At 39.7% G+C, this 22326-nt stretch overlaps 2 protein-coding genes across 2 annotated transcripts in view; one reads left to right on the top strand and one right to left on the bottom strand.

Moving 5' to 3' along the window:
* LOC136047148 (polycystin-1-like protein 2) overlaps positions 1-3959 on the bottom strand; it is a 35833-nt gene extending 31874 nt beyond the window's left edge. The window contains exons 1-3 of the mRNA XM_065734197.1: positions 3903-3959; positions 1638-2106; positions 943-1107 (exon numbers count right to left, since the gene is read on the bottom strand). Coding sequence (XP_065590269.1) covers positions 943-1107; positions 1638-2106; positions 3903-3959 — 691 coding nt within the window. The remainder of the gene's footprint in view (positions 1-942; positions 1108-1637; positions 2107-3902) is intronic.
* Positions 3960-8546: 4587 nt separating this feature from the next.
* BCO1 (beta-carotene oxygenase 1) lies at positions 8547-20579 on the top strand. The gene is made up of 11 exons (XM_065733121.1): positions 8547-8729; positions 10625-10753; positions 11155-11284; positions 11884-12031; positions 12869-13016; positions 13148-13368; positions 14232-14489; positions 15595-15697; positions 16645-16739; positions 18767-18878; positions 19536-20579. The coding sequence occupies exons 1-11, from the start codon at positions 8666-8668 to the stop codon at positions 19706-19708; spliced, it is 1581 nt and encodes a 526-aa protein (XP_065589193.1). The 5' UTR covers positions 8547-8665; the 3' UTR covers positions 19709-20579.
* The last annotated feature ends 1747 nt before the right edge of the window (positions 20580-22326 follow it).

Here is a 22326-nt window from a genome sequence, read left to right as displayed (position 1 = left end):
TCAGCAGGTACAGCTGCTGCAGAGCCATGGGGACAGAAGGGAAAATATTTGGAGAAACAGAAAGTGCTGGGGACATGGGAGTGAGCAGAGGGGTTGGAGGAAACGGACAGAGAGGGGATATGGAACAGAAGATCAGGACAGGAAACAAAACATTATTAATTTTGCTGATTATGGAATGACTTGTTAAGTATGATAGACCATTGCAATAGCCCTGGCTTGTAGTAACCTGTACTTGCATATTGGATTTGAAGACTGCATTAATGAGTCTACAGCCAGACTTGCCATTAAGTGCTTGTGACCTTAGATCTAGTTACAGTTCAAAATGCTTGGTTTATGTACAAAATGCAAGGAACACAAATTCCCCTCTTATCTACATGTCAAAAGGGATAATACTGCCAGCATTCCTTTCCAGGACTGTTTGTTCCAAGCAGTTTAAGGGATGCAGTGACTGTACTTTTTCTGTCTGAGCACAAGGAAGAACAGGCTCCTGTCTATATCCTTGTCCTGGGGAAGCCCTTGAACTTCAACTGATGGAAGGATCTGAGAAGAAACAAGAAAAACTTGCTCTCACATTTGCTTACTCCAGACTGCTAGAACTAGTATCACTGGAAGCCTGGCTGTGTTTTTGCTTCCATGACAAATGGGAATTATTTTGATGGAATTGGTTTGTCCCATATTTACGATTAAGAATTTAAGGGCAGTCATATAGCTGGGTGTTATGGGAGTTCGTATTTCTAACCATTCTGCAACCAAGAGATTTTAGGATTCCTCTTTCTTTCAGATCACCAACAAAGTGAAAAAAGAGCACCTACTGAACTTGTATGTTTTTTTGTTTGTTCACTTCTAGTAAGCCTCGGGTTATTGGTCAGCCACTTTGAAAGAAGCAAGACAATATATGCACAGTTGTGAACACAGGAAGCTCACTTCTTAGTTCCATCTTACCAAACTCACAAATGAAGTCAAATTCCTGGCTGCAGTTTTCAGTCACACCCCACTGATACTTGGCATTCTTCAGGATGTATCCACATGTGGATGGGAAAGGAGATGGCTGATCCTTGTACCAGTTACTGTAGCTTGTATTTGAGGTGTCCAGCCAAATCATTGACCCTGTCAACAAAATACACATGTTCTGAGTGTTTATTTCCCACGGGAACACAACTAAAGAGCCAGAGCCTGCAGAGCAAGTCTATAGAAGATGTCCTATAGAAGGAAAAAGATCTTAAAATTAGGTTTACATGAAATCTGACATAACCACTAAAAAAATTCACTGCTGCTTCTCTCTGAGCCTCAAGATTCCACCGTTTCCCTTGCGTCAGATCTTGCAGCATTTCCCAGCGTGATGCTTAGCTTGTTTGTCCACTAGAGAACCAACCCAGCATATATTTTTCACTGGGTCAGCAAGCTGGTCTAGTTCACTGTGTGCTTACACAAGAACAAGATCAAATGGAAATGGTGACAACATGCAACCGAGAAGTGAAGCGGACAATTAAAATATCTTAATATAAATCTGAAGTTACAGCAACAAAAGACAGTGGCTTTACTGCAGATACCTATAGTGGGATAGGTTGCATTTGTTGTCGTAGGTAAGCATCACAGGCTGATAGTTCTAAAGAAGGCAAGATTTTAAAGTCACCTACCGTCATTAGTTTCATTCAGCAAGGAGTCTGAAATCAGTCCTATCCACCATTCCTGATCCTCAGCAATATGTTTCTGCAAGAATTCTTGAGTTTCCTCATTTTCAATGAAGACGAGATGCCCCCCTCCTCTCTCACACCACCTCTGGGCACTTGTGAATGTACGCTGGAGTCTAACAAACTCATAGCATGAGCGGTTGAAAGCTAGCTGATGCTTTGAGCAAGGAATTCCTTCCTCATCTGCTGCCTTCTCCGCAGACAAACATAAGGAGAGAGAAATTAGAACTGGGATCCCAAGCCACATTCTCAGCTTAGTGCCCAGCATGGCACTGGTGTTGCTTATCACATCACCACTCTTTTTGCTGCCTTCTTCAAAAGCTTGAGTTGTCACGTCATCACTAATCCTCTTTCCTCTTTTCTGCTTGCAACAATAGCAGCAGCAATAGTGCGTGGAACAAATGGCTTCTAATATCTAATGGTGATTGTGTCTGAGAACACACACAGCAAATGTTGATCCTAAATCACTGCAGTGGCCATTGTGAGGCCGTTGTATAAACATGTCATTCCATGTGAAGTCAGTTTGAAGAGAAGACATAGTATTGCTTTCCTCATGAGCAGAGAAGATAAAGTTGATGTATGCTGTTACTGGACACATTGGAAAGTGAGATAAAGCTCCTCCATCAAAGGCATCATTGTATGAGCATGAAAGCTGGAGGTCTTTACAATGACAACAAAGAGATACAATAGTAAGAATGAGGAAAATGAGAAACACAGAGAGTCACAAGATGGGAAAACACGCTGTGTTCCTCTAGATACATTTAATTGTTTTGAATTGGTTTGTTTTTAATAATTATTATTCTTCTAGTGTGTTTATTTGAGGTACTTCTTTTGGATTCTAATGTGATGCCTGTAATTATTGTATCATATTCATCCTGCCCACCTGATTACATATACCAGGGTTAATCTCAGCTCTTCCAAGTAGACCTAATTGTTGATCTTGTTTAGAATTCCACACCCATGTGAAATGCTGCCATCATCCCTTAAAAGCTAAGCTGCTTAACTATTGTAATATATGCACACTGTATCCAATAAACATTTAAGAATGATCTTCAGCCTCAAGACCTTTCTTGACCTCTACCCCGGTCACCTTTCTCAGCTGGATAAAGCAGGATTATTGTTAGGGTTTTCAAGAGAAAGTTTGTGGGAAAGTGTTTAATTGATAGGACAACTGGAGAGGAGAGGGAAAGAAAATGTCACGTGATGGAAATATAATCACTGAGCTGGATGGCCACTCTGTACTCCAATTGTCTGATGTATCTGACCCAGTCACTGTCCACATATCCACCCCTTTTCCTAGGAGAGAAGAGAAATATGCCAATGCATATTGTCATGACATTCCCTTTCAGAGTCCTTGCTTCTCCTTGGACCCTGCTGACTTGCCTGGCTTTGGAGAAGCTGACAGGTAGCCCTTCCTTCCATTTTGGTCTCATAGATGAGAAACGTAAGGATGAAGAAGGAGACTGTACTTAAATGCGTCTGACTCAGCGATACAGACTGCAATGCCAGTAAGTGCCACTGACTCACATGTGTGATGGATTAATTCTGTAGCACCATCCACTTTTCACTCTGCAACTGAAAATTTGAAGACATGAACATACTGCTAACATTGCCAGAGGTGCCACAGGCTGTCCTCTGTGGATATGCTCCAAAGTAATTGAAGTTAATGGAAATCTTGTCTCTGACTTTGATAGATTTTGAGAAAGGCCTCAGAAAGGATAAATAATGTTTGGAAGTATCTACAAATAAAGCCATGCTCTTTCAGTGAGCATACTGTTAGGAATTTCTACAGCAGGATGATTTTTTATTCCTAACCAACAGTTGCTGTAAATGTCTCCTCAACTGCCTGCAGCAGATGGGGAATGGAAGACAGATAGTTTTCCCTCTTTTGCTATTTCTTGGTTTCATACATTGTAGTGTAATTAAATCAGTCTGGACATTATTTTGCTTAACAAAAAGAAGAGAAAAGCATTTACAAAGAAGAAAAAATCTGTTTCAGAAGCACCAAAATTAGCAACTCGGATCCTTGGGAAAAAAATTCCTGAAAGCCTTTTTCACTCCTAACTGAAAAATGACTTAATTTCAAATGAACATTGCTCCTGGAATTCTGTGTTGTGTAGGAAACATGCTTTTTGCATTCTCCTTCAACTGAAGCATGTTTTTAAAAGCAGTTTTCTTAATGCCAAAAGTCCCCGTGGGAGTTTCCCGTACAGCTAAGATTTGTTCATCTCTGCTCAGTTGTAGCTGTCCACCCGAAAGGCTGTGCATCCTTATAGCACGTGCTATGTACCAGCAGCTTCAACTCAAACACTGTCCAGCAAAAATAAGGCTTACAAAACAGTTGTGTTTTGCAAGCTTTGACTAGCAATTAATGACAACGCTTTCTCAATATTTTCACACCCTCACTCCAAGCTGTGATAAAGCTATGAATAACTCCTTTGTTTGTGAGCCATGTTGCATATGTTGGAATAAGTCTTTCATTTTCCACGGAAATGTTACAGGGAGTCCTGCAGATCTCTTGGAGTCCTGACTTGCCCCTGGCCACCAGATGGTGGTCATGAAGGGAAAGTTTATTTGGCAAAGCATTGTGCTATATAAAACATCTCAAAAGACGATGATGAATGAGTTATTCCTGGTTTTCAAAGGACCACTCAAAGTTTGTTGACTTTTTGTTGCTGGAAGTAGAAGGTGAAAGAAAAAAGCATATTTTATTAATGGTACTCAAAAAAGCCAGTAGGTTGTAATAAAAAATAAACACGTTTCTTTGAGATTCTGTAAGGGAATATTCTGTGCAATCCTCACTACTTACATAAACTGAACCCCTTAAAATCATCGGTTTTAATCAAAGTTAGGAATGTAAACTGTAAGTCACTTAAAATGCTTAGCTTTATATGCCTGAATTCTTACAGATCAGGATGATGAGCATACAAAATGTTTTCCTAATGTGTGTAGCTGCACTAGATGGCAAGTTTGGGAAAAAAAAGTCAGAAATATTGTTCAACGTAATCGAGTTCTCTAGCTCAGGATACCCTGAATCTAACTGCAGGTTCTTCTATGTCCAGCTGCTGCTGTTAGGAGAATGAGGCTCATTCATAAGACATTTCTGTTTGAAAATTTCGGTCTCCCAGACCTGTGGACAATCAGTTCCAGAGTTTCACTGTGTTACTGGTGCACACACAAGGAGAGGCATGGTGTCCACACGGACTTTGTGGTGGTCCTGATTTGTACCCCAGTGCAGCCTCACCACATCCTGTACTTCTAAAGACCATGGCAGCACTGCAGGACAGCCTGACAATCCTTTCCCACAGGCCAGAAAGAATTAGAAGCGAAGAGTTAAGGAAGTGAAGAGCTGCCAGTAGCAAAGAATAAATCACACCCTTCTTCATTCTGGCTGTTGTTCATTTGCCTTAAGGAAGAGCAAGTAAATTACTCTCTATTGGATATTCCATCTTTACATTCTAGAATATTACTAAGTGAAATGTATAGATTTTATCTGGAGTAGAAATGTATCTCTGTTCTGTGAGCAGAACCATCATATACTTCGAAAATCATTTTACATTACTGTCCTTGAGGTAGAAAAGAAGTTGATTTTGAGGTATCACTAACTTGAGCTTAGGTTGTGAGTGTCCTTAGTATGTCACATGCACCTCCACTGTGTGCAGAACTGCTTCTTGAAAAGATCTCTTCCATTATTACCCAAGGAGGAAGTAATGAGCGTGGAGCAGACTGCCCGGAAAGGTATGGAGAAAAGCACCCATGTACACATAGCTCTTCCATATCTAAGAGTGCTTTTGAAAAGGCAATTTATCAACTGCTTTAAGAAAGTGGGTCACAATCAGCCCTCCTTCCTTGCAGCTCTCCTGGGCTGCATGTCCTGATAGCGAGACCCACTCGTTTGCTGAATCGAAGGGGTTTGTTTTTGTTGTTGTTCTAATGTCTAATTTTCCATGTGGCAACAGAGAACTTCCCAGTGAGGCCTGCCAAGCTGCAATTGTGATCTTATCTTGTTAAGAAAAACAAAGAAAATAATTCTTATCTTTATAGGGTGCAATAATTAATTTAGATACACATACCTGGAATTATAGGGTCAGAGTGCAGATAAGTAGGACTACATTCAGGAGCTGCTGAGTTGGACATAATTTCTGTTTATAGGGTGTGTATGGTTACCTTCTGGCATAGCTGTTGTCTGGATAAGTCCCTGGAGATCTTCTGAGAAGAAGTGTCCTTTCAGAAGCATGTACTGCTGCCTTAGGACAAGTATCTTGACTTTCCTAACTTGCCATACAGCTGATGCACGAATACCTCCCCCTCTTGCAGCTAACTCCTACGTTTTGTTGTTTTCTGCAGCAGAACCTTGACTATTGGGAAGAAGAGTGAATGCGTTCCACATAAAAAATTAATCAGGCTAGGGTTATTGATGGCTAAGGTTAGACCTGAATTCACATATAAAGCAGCAGAGCTATCTGAAACATCTGCTGACACCTCATGTGTTCTTACCATCATAAGTGGCACAATTTAGATGTGTATGTTAATTACAATTGGACTTGGACAGCACAAGATTATTCTTCAGTTGTGCTGGCCATATGATTTTTTGAAATGAGATAATGTCAATTAAGAGAATATTTAACAGAGATAAATGTTGGACCTTACATCTCCTGGTACGGTCAGAGAGCAGTCAGTATGATTTCAGCAAGAGCAGCTCTAAGTTTCTATCAGTTTTACTACTGGAGTCTTTATTTAGTAATAATAGATAACAGTTGTTAGTTGGAAGTTCTTAGCACAGCCTAAAGACGTAGTCAGGTAATTTGATCTTTGTTAATGGGCTTTAATTATAATCTCAATTTTATAATGGAAAGGTTGAGATTGAAGTAAATTAGATAAGTACTTCTATTTCAGTATTGAGATAAGGAATAGCATTGGTCTCTGATTTAAAAGGCACTGATCTTTTTCTTGTGTAAGTAAACCAAAAGTACAAAGGTATACACATGGCAATTACATTATTGTTATAAAAGAAGCTTAATTAACTAGCAGTTTGAGCTGCACAAAATGTTTAACTATTTATACAGCCAGAAAGTAAGCACAGCTCTCTTCTCATTTCTTTCCTTCATTGCTGACTGTTCCATTAATTGGCTCCAAAAACATGACAGAAAAGTAACACTACATAAAACCGTCTGTTCTTCATACAGACACCACAGTCTCCCTGAAGTTGTGATGTTCTGGAAAATACTGTATGTGTGAGTTATAATGTGTCTGATAAGACCAAGGTCAAAGATGGTCTGGTAGTCTCCCCAAAATCCAGGAGGGACTGTATTTCTGTAGGCCTGCTAAGGGCAGAGGCAGCAGCTCCCTTTTCTAACCTCTTTCTGTTGTTCTGTATAGGAGTTTTGAGCCAAAACCAAAAAGCAGACATGGAAATATTAATAGGAAGCAGCCTCAGACTCATCGTAAGGATACGCAGTTTTGTGCTGACAAAGAACTTCAGCTCTTAGGGAAGTTGATAGTTGAACTGAACTTCTTCATTGTCATTCAGAATAAATAAGAAGAATAAGGAGAAGTGGAAAAGGTTCCTGTGCTCTCTAGAACTTCTATAACCTCTTCCTTGCTTTCCCATCAAACACATTTCTGCAAAGGGAGAAGAAATGTTGTGAAAAAGTTTAAGAAGTCACCTAATCCACGTCTAATTCCTCTGACAGTTACACATTATATCTGCGAGTAAATACTTCGATATTCATCCATTTCAAGGTAAAAAGAGGGAAATAGCACAACTAGAAATTCTTCTGATTTTTTTTTTATTGCTTGTTTCCATCAGTGCTTTCCCAGTGGAGACAAAGGCATGCTGTCCTGATGATTTCTCAAGATGAAGAAAAGTCAACAGACACAGGGCAGGGATGAGGAGAGCGATACACACGTACAAGACTCTGAGCAGTCACCTGCAGCAGAAACAGTGTTTCCAGTGAGTGTGGATATTTATTATTTACATTTATTTATGTATTTATTTAAATGATGAATTAGATTTAGGAATGGATGTGAAAACATTTTGGGAACAACAGTGATTTAGCAGAAAAAAAAATCGGATTTTAGGGTAACCTCATATACAATTGCATAATATATGATTGTGCAAAGAATCTTTTTATCCTTCACGTTCAATGGAGCCTGTGATTTCCTCTGCAATCACATGCTTTATACTGAAGTAATTCTTTTCCTAGAGGATTTTAAAATTAACAACATTGACCTCAGTTAAGTACCTTATCTTGAAAGAAAAGCATGAAGTTAAAAATCCCACTTCTTAATACTTTTGCAGAGTTCCAGGAGCTGATAACGAGGTGGAATCGGGTCACATATGGGAGAACATGTAACAGTGTCTATCTGCAAAAAGGTGTTTAATTCAAAGGTGTGCTGCTCAGTTCACTCTGGAACTGCTTGCACCTATAGAAAAGAGCTCATCGGTGTTCAGTGGTGATATTTTGTGAGTTAATAGCCCAAAATGGAAAGAAACCAATGACACTCCAACCGTCACTCGCAACAACACACATTCAGAACGGTGGGTAGAGCTTTCTTCTATTTTTCTCTCTGCTCCTGCCGAATTGGGCAGGCACCCCTACGAACAGCTCAGATTTTCTCTCAGCTGAAGGTGATGTTTTGCTTTCATTTTACCTGACTCCTTCGGTGTGCCTGGCTGCTTGAGCTAGCTTCACACAGAGCAAAGAGGTGAGTTATGCTTTTCTTACTCTTCCATCGAATTAGTGAAAGAGTTAAAGTGAATGTGCAAGAATTATTATGTATGTGTTAGGGATTAAAGATCAACTGTTATAAGTTGTCGATCTATAAGCCAGCAGCCACTAGCTCGAGTTGCACTTTAACCTCATCCTTCTATGTAACAGGAAAGAGCTGTTCTTAGCCCGGAGAGGAGGGGACCGCTACGCCTGCAGGAGCAGCTGGGTACGGGACACAGCAACTGTTCGGTTACGTGAGCGATGGAGACAATATTTAACAGAAACAAAGAAGAACATCCAGAGCCCATAAAAGCCGAGGTGCAAGGTAAGTGACTGACAATCTCTTCTAATACTTGCGGTTACTTCGGTGCTTTCAAATGTAGAAAACATTGAAACACTTGCTCACTCAAAGCAAAGCAGAAAAGGGAAACGGAAACAGAAACGTCAGTGAGTTTTATTAAAAGGACTGAGCTCAGACCTTATTTGTGCCCCTGTCTGTGGGACTTTTCTCATTTTATGGGTATTTCTATGCACTTTTTCAGAAAGTCTGAAGGATTCGCTGCAGTCAGTGCTGAGGGATGAAATCTCAGAATTCAGTCTGGTGACACTTCCTCCCCCATGGCTCCAAACAGACTTTCATTTTCTCCTCTCTGTAACCCTTCACTACCCTCTCTAGGGTAGAGAAGGTACTTTTACTAGAAGGTATTCTAGTAAAAAATGCAGAGTGTAATCCAGTGAAATACCCTGAAATGGCTTTTTAGAGATGAGTGATCAATTTAACTTTTTTACTCCTTTTTTTATGTTGAAGAAGAGGGACACAAAGTGATTTTTGCTACAGCTACTGGAGTGGTTTGTTGTCAAGTACCTCCTTCTAGTAAATATACATAGTGCAATAAAAAGCAGGCACCTAACACCAGTTTTAAAGTCAGCTCCCAGGTACGTCATATCAAGTACATAATTACATGACTATGTTGTTGCTGTTCAGTTTGCTAGCTGAATAGAAAAGGATTTTGTTTCAACATGCTTTGTTTTAATTGGAGGTGATTTTATGCCTTTCAAGTGTTTGTCACTCAAAATAAAAGTATGCTATTGAAACATACGAATTTGTTTGCAAGCAGCAGCTTTTACTTTGTCCTATCTTTATTATGGAATGGTTTATTTAAACAAAAACCAAACAGTTGATTAAATATGATTAAATAAAGAAAATATTAATTCACTGGTAATAATCGTTTGGTATTTACCAGTGCTGAAAATTAAAGAGGACCCTGACCTCTTTAAATATTTAGCAATCCTGAGTTCTGCTGGTATTTTGTCTCCTTGTTACTCAATCTGTGCACTGTAAATATCACCTCGTAACACTAACGTCAGACATAATTTAACTCTTGCTCTCCTAAAGACTGTACAGCCACATCAACATCCCATCCTCCGTTGCTGACACTTAATACTCTTCCAAATATTTGGAGATTTTTTTGTGTCCTCATATAGTTCAGAAAAGTATTATTATTTCCACTTTAGATAAAAACATGAAGCAAAAAAGATATGCAGTCTGGATTTTTAAAGCTGTTGAAGCACTTTAGGATGCTGGCTGACACCTGGTGTGATTTACAGGCACTCTTAATTCCCACTAAAATAATTTTTTTTCTGAAAAGCTCAGTAGATGCCCATTTTCTGTATGACTTTTTAAACTGCAGTTGTGTCAGAAACCACACTGAATTACACCAGAAGGTTCAGAAGCTGCATCAAGTCTACAGTGCCTTAAACAAAAATATGTAGATAAAAAAAACAGTTAGCCCTGAAACTTCAACTAATGTAATAAAGACCAGTACAAGTCACGTATCCTATGAAATATGTTTATTTCTGAGAAGCTGTAGCTTTCCTGGCATGACTAAAAGGGATTAAACATATCACTTCAAAATCTGAGTGCAGGGCAGAGAGGGCCCAACTCTGTTTACTTCCCAGCTTTTAGCAAATTACACTCTGGCAATCTTTTGCTCATGTGATAACGTCATATTGCATTATTTATGCAGAATATTACTAGAAACATTTTTGAGCAGGTTATGCTTTAGTTATTCAAAACTGAAACATAATTATTTGCTATTACAGATTTGGACTTGCAGTCATAACCCATCTGCCTCTGAAGCCTTTGCTCTTAGGAAGATCGTCCTGTAGCATTCCCCTTCCCTAAAGGAATGAATACTGATGTGCTCCTTTTGTTCTCAGGTCAGCTGCCCACCTGGTTGGAAGGGGTACTTCTCCGAAATGGCCCAGGGATGCACACAATCGGAGACTCAAAGTATAACCACTGGTTTGATGGCTTGGCTCTGCTGCACAGCTTCACATTTAAAAATGGTAAGTTTTTTAAATTGCTAGTTGTTTTACTCCTCTGATTCAAACAGAACTCAGCTAGCTCAAGTATATCAGTCCATTAAATCAGTTAGTGCAGATGTTGGTTCCTTCAGGCAGTGTGTCACTGTCATAAACAGCAAAGCATAAGTTTTGCCAGTACAAGAGCTTTACCACCACCCATGCATTGCTGCATAATGAATCATTTTTACACCAATTCTTTTGGTTTACTGGAAGAGTTCATCCAAATCCATCCTTTCTTCACTGTTGCCCTTCAATATTGTCCAAGCTGGACGATAATTAATGAAGCTAGCACAATTGTTGCCAATCTCAGCAGCCATAAAACAGTCCTGGGCTCTTCGAAACTTAGTGTGAAATGTGACTGAAATCTGTTTGACCTTTGTCAGGTGAAGTTTACTACAGAAGTAAATATCTCCAAAGTGACACATACAACTGCAATATAGAAGCAAACCGAATCGTGGTGTCAGAGTTTGGAACCATGGCTTATCCGGATCCATGCAAAAACATATTTGCCAAGTAAGCAATGCTTCTCCCAGCAGGGTGCTGCTATCTGGCTCTCTCTCCAGCACGGATGTCTTTCTGTTTACTCTTGACATATGTATACAAATACTAATTTTGTTTTGTAAATTTACAATTGCCAAATACTGATAAGGTCAGGAGTGATACCCAGTACTGCATGCTCTATAGAGTCTAAGGAAAATACTTTAATTCCACCTTGCGAGTAATGTGTCTGTTTTATTCACTAGTGCAAGTAGATACTGTTGTAGTTTTGAACAGGCAACTACTTTCTTTTTTCGGATGTTTCCCATAATTTTATAAAAATTTTATCTAAGGAATAACTGAGAGGAATAAACAACAAAATGCTGCCAGCAGGACTGCACCTGGGTGTCCATTTGTGCATAGAAAGAACATTTCATCCATGCACATCCTTAATCCTGAAGAAGCCTTGTACCCTGCCCACCGGAGCAACGTCGGAGCAGCCAGAGAGGCACGGCAGGGCAGGGCAGAGCCAGCACACCCTGCTCTCTGCAGAGCCACTTCTGCTTTGCACGGGGGTCATGCATGCGTAGCTTCTGCTTCTCTAAAGTGCCAGCATGAAATTTCTGTCCCCGCAGGGCATTCTCATACTTATCTCACACCATTCCCGAGTTCACGGACAACTGCCTGATCAACATTATGAAAACTGGGGATGATTATTATGCTACCAGTGAGACTAACTTCATCAGAAAAATTAATCCACTGACTCTGGAGACACTAGAGAAGGTATAAATGTCTGTATGTCGTTCTGGTTCCCTGTCTGCCAAGGAAGACAGTTTCAGACCGACTCAGACAAATCCATTAAATCTGCAGTATGCAAAACTATAAAGATATGTATTTCCTCCCATTTCCTTGGCTAGCAGAATAGACTTTTTTGAAATCATGGTGAAATGAAATGGTGAAGATACCTGTTCATTTAAGGACTCTGGAGTTCAAAAGTAAATCCCAAGCAGTTTAGGGAAAAGTGGGGCTTTGAGCAATTGCACAACTGCACACAGTGCAGTGAGGTTGCAGGCATAATACCACATATCGTGCTTATGATGTGATTATTTTGGATGATTTCCATTATAATACATCTGTAGTTCTCAAGTGATTTACATAATTAATAGTTTAGCAGGTCATTTATATGATGACTTTTCAAGTGCCTTACGCAAGCTATTACTTAACTGTGAAAAGCAAATGTTGACATATTGGAAGTTGAGTTTTTCCTGTCATACACTATGGTTTGAATACAGTTCCCTTAAACTGAATAGAAATCTTTTTGTTCCATAAAACTGCTAGACTCATAGCCCTGTTAAATAACTGCTTTCAGAATGAAATGGGCATTTGCAGAGTAATGGCTTTAGCCAATCCCCCTGTTGTATTTTGTGGCTGCAGCAGAGAGGTAAATTCAGATTTGAGCACCTGCATGAGTTATGTGACTTAAATGCTGAATTTTCAAGACCTCTGGGGGCACCAGTAGAAGCCTACCAGTGCAGAAGGGCTGGTGGATTGTGGTGTTAGCTGTGATCAGTTTTAATGTACTTATGCATCTCTAAAGTCTCCTGTTGTATCATCTTCCAGGTAGACTACAGCAAATACGTAGCTGTAAACTTGGCAACGTCTCACCCACACTATGATAGTGCTGGAAATATTCTCAACATGGGTACTTCAATTGTTGATAAAGGGAGAACAAAATATGTTCTCTTTAAGATCCCTTCCTCTGTACCAGGTAAGATATGGTTTTTATCACTATTTCATAGAAACTTCTCAGCACTTTCTTTTCTTCTGAGGTTAAGGGGAGAAATCACAAGATTTTAATTTCCCATAAATGTAATTTTACTTCTTCTTACTTATGTTCAGAAAAGGAAAAGAAGAAATCTTGTTTTAAACACCTGGAAGTAGTATGCTCCATCCCTTCTCGCTCCCTGCTCCAACCAAGCTACTACCACAGCTTTGGAATCACAGAAAATTATATTGTGTTCATAGAACAGCCATTCAAACTGGATATTGTCAAATTGGCAACTGCTTACATCCGAGGAGTGAACTGGGCTTCCTGCCTCTCCTTTCATAAGGAGGATAAGGTATTCTATCTAGTGCTGAGCAATGGAGTCAGCCAGGCCTGTAACCTGTTGTTACTCTTGCTGCTCTGTCTTTCATCAAGTTCATTAATTTCAGCAATAACCCTTTTTTTAACGGCCCTCACTGTCATGTTGAATTTTATTTTTTATTAGTTTTATTTTTAAATATTATTTCTCATCTCCAGAAATTTCACAAATAAATACTGATGCAGAAGTGCTTAAGAAAGGGGACAGTCTGGGATGGCTGAAATGTTGTGTGCCAGAAGAGAAAATAAAAGCTGCCCTAGCATCCCAGACACACACATCTGCTCCTGCTCCATACAAAACACTGTATAGTTGTGATGAAATCTGTTCTAGATGCACTGCATCATTAAGTAGGGACAGGTTAGTGGAAAAGCCTGAATCCAACAAAGGAGAGTCTCTTTCATTGAGGCGATTGAGGGGAAAAAAAAACTGTTTTCTGAGAACTTTATTTCCATGTTTTGTGGCCTTCAAAATGGGGAGAGTGCTGGAGTAGAGGGCACTGACAGAGAAGATGACTGAGGCTCTAGACTAGGGCTGACTTATTTAAATTAAAATCAGGCCAGTGGATTTTCCGGGTCTACTGGAAAACATCTATCTTTGGCTTGGCCCAAGCAGCAATTTGCAACAGTGAAATGAGTTTGGAGCACTTCCACACTCATTTTCTACTGCACTTTTTTTGATGTCAGGGTTGGAATCTCTCATCTCCTAGCAGCAAATCCTGAATTTGTAATATGCTTCAGCAGAAACAGGTAGTGCTTTAGAATGAAGACAGATTTCTGTAGAGAAACAGCTTCCTATGTAACTGTTTGCTGATATTAAACATAACATCTGCTGTCTTTCAGACGTGGTTTCACTTTGTGGACAGAAAGACAAAAAAAGAAGTATCCACCAAGTTTTACACTGATGCAATGGTGCTCTATCACCACATAAATGCTTATGAAGAAGACGGCCACATTGTTTTTGATATTGTTGCCTACAGAGACAATAGCTTATATGATATGTTTTACCTAAAAAAACTGACCAAGGACTTTGAAGAGAACAACAAGCTTACCTCCATCCCAACCTGCAAGAGATTTGTTGTTCCTCTGCAGTATGACAAGGTAGGAAGAAAAGGGCTTTATTAAACTATTCTTTTAAAATACATCAATTAGAAATGTGGGTGGATGAAGAGTTGCCAGCCCTTTTCTGCAAATCTTTGATTCTTTAAAAATAATGTATTCACAAAGTGTTCAGGAATTTTGTTTACTGTATATGCTGTGAGAAACGGCAATGAGCAGTTGGATGTACTGTTACATGGGTTGAGGTTCTGATGCCAGCATTTATGGAGATTTATGGAGGGTTACTGAGCATATATTAATTCCTTAACAGTGCAGTTATTTGTAAGATGCTCTAAAATATGAGCAGATATATCATCATGATGTTGATTAGAAAAGTCTTTGTGAGTTTTTGCACAATCTGATTTTTCCACTTTACTGGAAGCCTATATAAAATATATTCACACGCCCCATGTTGCAATAGTTTTATTAAAATGAGAAGAATTCAGTTAAGTGCAAGATTTACTGGCAAGAGGAGTGATCTTATCTTTCAATATAATTTAAAACATCATTTTAAATCATTGTTTGCAGCAGTGACTATATAATGGGCAGCAACTTGGGCAAGTTTCTGCCTGATACAATTGGAATGGATAATACTTTTTCCTACTACATCCCAGAATCTCGGTGGCTTTTCATGTCTCAGAAACAGTTACGGAGCAAGGGTAAAGGATGTGCTGGATCTCAACTATCCTACCTATGCTGCAATCTTAAGAATTATAGCTACAGTATATTAAAAACAAGAATGCATCACACCTAACCCATGGTGATTTTTAGTTCTGGATTTCATACCTAGCACTTTTGAGCCTGTCTCCATTAATTAAATTCACAAACTGTATTATATTGTGCTTCCAGAACATAGCCATATCTCTCTAAACCTTTCTAAATGCTCAGTGTGATTCAAAGCAGTTATACAATGACATATTCAAGTCCTCAGAGTATAATGAGATTTGTAAGGAGAAGGTCAGAATCTAATATTACAGGATAAATGCCATTATGAAGGAACTTTGTGAACCTGGAATATCTGCCTGATCTGAAATGTGTCCATGTTAATACAAACCCGATGAAAGCTGTGAATTAGGAACACATTACATTTTCAGCATGTCTCTTTCAGGATGCAGAAGTAGGTTCTAATTTAGTCAAACTTCCAACTTCTGCAACTGCTCTAAAAGAAAAAGATGGCAGCATCTATTGCCAACCTGAAGTATTATGTGAAGGTAAGAAATATCTGTTATACAGATCAAAAATACTACACAGCTACACTTGGATGTATTCTAACAGTGCCTAGCAGCCGTTCGTGTATGTCAGCTCTTTATAAAGCTGAAAATAATGAAAGCTTTAATTCATGCTTTGCGTAGATATGTCCAATGTCTTTCTCTTTCTTATTGCACCCCTTCAAGTCCATCCATTTAGACCCTGTACAGCAGTTCAGGAATGACTGAAAGGCAGTATTTAGAAGCTGAGTTGTTCAGCTAGGAAATAAATGAATAAATGAATCATTATCAGTTACTTACACTGATAATGGTACCCTACTTCTAGAAACATTTGTGTCTAGAAGGTGCAGCATATTGCTGAGTCAAAGACAGAGATCTTCACTTTGCAAGTGTTACATCTCTGCGTGCTTACTGGAGACCTGCAAAGCTTATTAAAAGGATTGCAAAAGATCTCCTAGCTCAGGCAAACCCTGGTTCCCAAACTTCATCTCTCAGAAAGGTGATCATCCTAGCAGTCTGGGGAATGGGTTGCTGCACCTGGATACATAGCAAGAGTGAAATCTTTTCAATGTCTGAAGTTATATCAGTTTTGTATTGCTCCAGAGTCCCAAGCCTGATCTTACAGATATTAATGTGGCTTGCAGACCTACCTGTTGTGAGGTATAAAATTGGTAACTCCAGTTATGTACTGGAGTAATGAAATAAGACTTATAATTTCCAGTACAATTAATCCCTAAGAATGAAAAATTCTCTTTTTAGGTCCAACTGCCTTGGCTTAATTGTGCTCTGTTAATACCTACTGTCAGCTTTTCAGAAATTCAAACATATAAAATATGTTTTAAATACTGTCAGAATTTTTTTGTAGGGTGACATTAGTTGGCCTGTGGAAATTTATACTTAGAACTATATTTCTTCTTTTGTTCCTAAGTCTTGGGCTTTATTATACCTAGGGATAGAACTGCCTCGTGTCAACTATGACTATAATGGCAAAAAATACAAATACGTCTATGCAACAGAAGTCCAATGGAGTCCAGTTCCTACAAAGGTATCACCAACATTTACAAAGTCAGAAACTGTATTTATATAACACAGATCAGATGTGATCAGTTATAAGCAGACCATGCTTCAGTCTGTCCTCAGGTATTGTCTCATCTGCAGTCATCAATCCGAATTGAAAGGGGCTGGTTCTGAGGCCAGAACTGGAACTGATGAAGCTTCTAAAAGACAACTCTGCAGCTGTGTACTATGTTCATAAACTTCAGCACTTGAAAGCACTGAGATTAAAAGTTGGGCTTGTGTGTTAGCTTACTTGTATAGCTGAAACTGCCCCACTGGGCCAACTATGGAAAAAATACATCCTAATGTTGCTAGTTGAAAGTCTGGAACTTGGTTGCCAGCTGTTAAAGACACGTAGTTCTGTAAAGAGCAAACAAGTGCTTGCTTAGGGACCTGACTTGAGATTGGATGCTGTATTATTCAATAGAGGATCCATTTCTGTTAAAACTTTTCCCCTTTGTGGATCAGTCATGTGCAAAGAAGGAGGAAATGGCTGAATTCTCATAAAGGTAAGCTCAGTTTGTATCATTTCCCTTGTAAAGTATTGATAAAGACAGGCTTCTTTATCCAGTTCATTCCCAGTCTTCTGAATACAGCAGTTACAGAGGTCCTCACTTTTCAGTTCAGTTTGACTGAGCTTCTGTCACGTGCCAAAACCTTCAGAGGAGAGAGCAGCAGAAAGGAAGAGCATAAGCACACACATATCTGTAAGAATTATGTTTTTAGGTTTTTTTTCCCCCCAGGAAACTCAACTAAAACAAGAAGTTATTAAAACAACATGTAATTCTTCTGAAAGCTTTATCTTTTGCTAGAGAGTTTTGTGTAAGAAGATAGCGAATGCATCTTTGGTGTATGTGTGATGGCAGCTTCTCAGGAGACAGCCTATGATTACCAATAGATTAAGATGAAAAGTACAACTAGTGAAGGAGTATTGCACACACAGACCCACACTTTATAATTACTGTACTGGGAGCAAATTGGGCCTGTTTAATTACCACCATGGATTACAAAATAAAGCTGGATTTCTTCATGATGCAAGAAAATTTATTGCAGAACATTTGACAGTAGCTCAAGCAAATAAGCACATTTGTGATTTGCAGTGCAGATAATTTCTGCCTGACTTAAAACATAACCTGACAGCAATTTGTATTTATATTGCTGCTTTTTCACATCAGTTTTTCTTTAACTGTATGATCCTTAGGTCAGTGAAACTGCTGTCATCTCGGGTAGAAGGGAAAACTCTTCCTCCAGTTTGAAGTTTGTTTGAAGTTATTTTTCTGACTGAACATCAAAGGGGAAAAGAATGAAACTGCATCTGGATGGGTAGAAAAGTGGAAATGTGTCCCTGGTGGAAGCTGGTTTGGGCAGGAACTTGACCCATTAATGAGATGAAAAGCTGTACCCTGTTCCTTTGGTTAATACACAAAGTGTCTGTGTGGAATTCTTGCCCCATTGGTTTAACCTTTACATCACTATTAATAGCCCTTGTTCTGGCATATATACCCTAGTTAACAATAGAAGGCCTTGAGGAATATTGAGGTCACAACAAAAGGAAAATAATTCACAGGATTAGAAATTGGAAGGTTTAAATCCTGCTTCCTGCTTTACAGCAGAACTGCAGTAATTTGGGGCAAGTCACTTAGAAGTGCTGTGCCATGCACTCTTTGCATAGGGAGGACATCATTTACCCGTGGCACAGCGTAAACAAATCTTACCACCTGTTAGTATTTGGCAAACACTTCAAGCCCATCAAGGAGAGATGTAATTGTAATGTAAAGAAATGGTATCTGTGCCTTTTTTAACACTACTAAAATAGTCTCTGTAAAATGGAAGAGGTTATGCAGCCTCTAAATGTGACTCCTAGCTTTAATGTTTTCTTTTTTGTGATGCCACGTGCCTCGTTGCTCCTTTACCTCTCAGCACTGGTCCCCCACAGCAATCTGTTCATGTTGTACCTTTGGAATCGACCACTGTCTGAGTCACTGACACTTTTCTGTTCTGTTCACAACGACTTAGATTGCAAAACTGAATGTCCAAACAAAGGAAATACTGCACTGGGGAGAAGACCACTGCTGGCCTTCAGAGCCCATCTTTGTTCCCAGCCCTGATGCAAGAGAAGAGGATGAAGGTAAAGCAGTGACAACATTCTGAAAGCTGGGTTTTGCATTACATCTTAAAAGTTTTGTTGTTGTCAGTCAGAACAAGGAAGACAGGAGAGTGCTTCTGCAGATCAATAAAAATTAGTGCTGACCATTTTACTCCTGCAGACAAAAGACAAATCAACAACAGAGCAAAATGAGCATGCATAAAGTCCCACGCTATTCATAAACAATAAACCCACACTTAGGACTTTTCAGAGAGCCACTGGGAACTAGATTTATCAATAAAAGAAACTGAAGCTGTGAAGTCAGTGTCGTTAGAAATGAGAACACAAAGGGGCATTACATTATCCCTGTAACCTGGATCCAATTCTGTTCTGAGGCTGCTCCTTGCAAAGACAGATGACAAGGAGCTGGAAGGACGTGTCCCAAGCTTCCCTACTCAGTTGCCCAACAAGACTGTCAGGGATGCAGATCAGTGTTTGCTTGCTGCAGGCAGGCCAGGTAAAAGAATGGAAGAGAACCATTCATTAGTTCTTCAGCTCCCCCGGTCAGGCTTCATCTAGTAAGCACTTCCAGTTTGTGTCCTCAGATTCCAAGCAAACAAGACTCACTTCCTGACAGTGCTATACTTCCAGCTTGGTGTGAGCAGGATGTGCTTCTCATTCTCCTCATGTATGTCACAGGCGTTGTTTTGACCTGTATTGTGACATCTGAGCCAAGTAAAGCACCCTTCCTACTCATCTTGGATGCTAAAACATTCAGAGAATTGGGCCGAGCCACAGTTAATGTGGAAATGCATCTGGACCTGCATGGAATGTTTATACCACAGAACAGCTTGGAGGCTGAGACCGACTAAAATGCTCTTCATCCGATTACACAAACGGAGACAACTTTCTGCTGAACGTGGGATAATATCCTTTTTATCATTCAAGAACAACCACGTTATGACACCACATGACTACACATAATCTCTTAAATAATATATGTAATCCTTTTAAGACACAGCAATGACTTTTACTACGAATAACAATATGCACAACTGGCATGTAACTACTCCAAAAGAAGAATGATCAGTATTTTAAAAGTGCTAATGCTGTACATAACTGTGGTAGGGGGAACAGGAGAGAAAGGTAATGAGAATATTTAAGTAGAATATAGATTTCTGGGCAAATGAAGTACCGTATTTATAGTGTGATGCATGGCATGAGTCACATATGTCTGCAGCTCATGTAACTTTCATAGATCATTTCAAGATTGCAGCAAGTGATGCAAGTTTTCTCCAGCCAGAAAACCTCATTTTAAACTCTCTGCTACTGGTAATTCCTACCAATGGATTTTCTTGGTGCTTGATTTCTTAAACTCCACTGTAACCAAAGTGAAGTATTACATTCAGGTGCTACAACTTTATAACTTAGAACCTAAACAAACAAGCAAACAAAACTTGCTTTGCTAATAATCCCATGGTGTCCTTTTCCTTTTTATGGTGACAAAACCATGTAACTTGAACATATGGTTTTATGTAGCATTCAATCAGTGCTATTCTATCCTAATGCTATACGCAGTTTGTATTTAAGTTGGTTTTCCTTGAGACAATCTGACATTTCATGTAATTAGATGATTCCATTGTCAAAGAAATGAACAGAACTGTATCATTTATTAATACTGTTAATTGTGTTACTAATACTGTGTGCACGAATGAGAGCAATACATTTCCAGGAGAACTCAGATATACATTCAACAATTTCTTCAGGTGAAAGTACATTTTCTGATGGAAGTTGTATCTTTAGTGAGGGAGAAAACTAGGTGCCCATCCATCCGTGGTGGGTGTTCACCCAGGCTGTACGTGTCACCACTCTGTTGGGGTATCTCTCACTTTCACATACCTGTTCTCACAGTGTCTCTGCTATTTGCTGTATTTTGCAGGAGAGAAACAGCACAAAATCTGTCATTTACCATCTCCCCACCACATGAGGACAGCTGGGCTTTGGTGACTTGATCATGGTTATGTAAGATGTTTACCTCAGAGCAGCACTAGAACCAACACCATCCACAGTTCTTGCTTGCTCTGTTATGAATCCCTTTGCTGTCTTCACAGCTTATGTGTATGAAGGATACACAGCCTAATTTTAATGTTAAAAAGTCACTGGGGTCAGGTCTAGAGCTTAAGTAAGCAGTTTGGGGTTTTCAAATGTTTATATGTTCCACAGAATGGAAATGAACAACTCTGTAATACACATCTGCAGAAACAGTCATCATCAGTGCTCTCGAGGCATAATACCACCACCCTATGTGAAAATTTTATCATCTGAAGAAGAAACTAAACTGCCACTAAAATGGCAGACCGACAAAGGCTGCTCCAAAAGTAATGCCTCCAATATTATTATGTTGGCCCATGGCATCAGAGGTGAGTAGAAGTTGAACCTTCCCACCAATGCTCCATTGCATTCTGTTGCCGTGTGACAGATGGCAGCAGAGGGGCAGTCTGACAAAATGGCATCTGACATGGAAGTGAGTATGAAGCAAAGGTGCATCACTGAATCCCTCCGAGCAGAAAAATATGGCACCCTCTGACATTCCTCACTTGCTGAACATTTATGTAGACCAAACAGGATGTGAGCACAGTGAGGCGGTGGGGACAGCGACAGTGGGTCACCTCTGCTGGTGCAGATTTTCACAAGTGTGGCATGCAGCTCTTGTTCATCACTGGCAAAAATGCATAATGGTGGTGACTGCACTGCAAAATAGTGTTTTGCAGCCGAGAATTTGCTCTATCAAATAGCATTATTGTGCTCTTTGTATCTCCTGTCGGTTCCAAGAAAATAAACAGGAGGCATTACTTTCAGAGTTTGGACACAGGAGTTACAGAGATTATGACTGGGGATCCTGGGGAGCTAATTCATACTGCAGAGAAGACATAAAAGGGGAATATTCAATCATAAAAACAAACCAGATTGGTTATCTACAGTCTAAATCTGGATTTGCTAATCTCAGTATTAGATCCAGGTCATCCCACACCACAGACAATACAGATCAGGCCACACAGCTAATCACAAACTTCTGAGACTATTTTTAGTGGCTGCAATAGTAATCTGATGAAATGTTTACCACAAGAGCGGTGACATACAGTATAATTTTGAGGCTGACAGTACCAAGGGGGAATGCTTGTGTGCTTTGCCAAGTGGCTGCAAGGCTTGTGGGTTTTTTGTTGTGGTAGCACAGCACATGGTAGGGGAGTCTGTCAATTGGTTTGCTTCCCTGACATCCTTCATTGCCAATGAGCTCCTGAGGGTCATAAGGGCCGGATTCTTCTTCTGCACCAGAATCAGTCTTAAGTTAGACCACTGAGGCTAGTGGGGTTATGGTAATGGCATAACAAGAACCTACGCTCAGGGGCTGCAAATAAAAGCAGTGAAGGGAGACTGCTCCCTCCGAGGAGAGGAACAGCTGAGCAGAAGAGCTGAGCTGCCGGGAGGG

Source organism: Cyrtonyx montezumae, unplaced genomic scaffold (genome assembly GCF_038088225.1).
Source record: "Cyrtonyx montezumae isolate F1298 unplaced genomic scaffold, pur_monq_1.0 scaffold_17, whole genome shotgun sequence".
Taxonomy (NCBI): domain Eukaryota; kingdom Metazoa; phylum Chordata; class Aves; order Galliformes; family Odontophoridae; genus Cyrtonyx; species Cyrtonyx montezumae.
This window is presented reverse-complemented; position numbering and strand designations above follow the sequence as displayed.

Bases quoted from the DNA above. Each gene is read 5' to 3' on its own strand.
- BCO1 (XM_065733121.1), top strand. From the start codon at position 8,666: ATGGAGACAATATTTAACAGAAACAAAGAAGAACATCCAGAGCCCATA. The intron at 8,730-10,624 runs GTAAGTGACTGA...TTTTGTTCTCAG, and splicing joins CATAAAAGCCGAGGTGCAAG to GTCAGCTGCCCACCTGGTTG. The intron at 13,369-14,231 runs GTATTCTATCTA...GCTGTCTTTCAG, and splicing joins CCTTTCATAAGGAGGATAAG to ACGTGGTTTCACTTTGTGGA.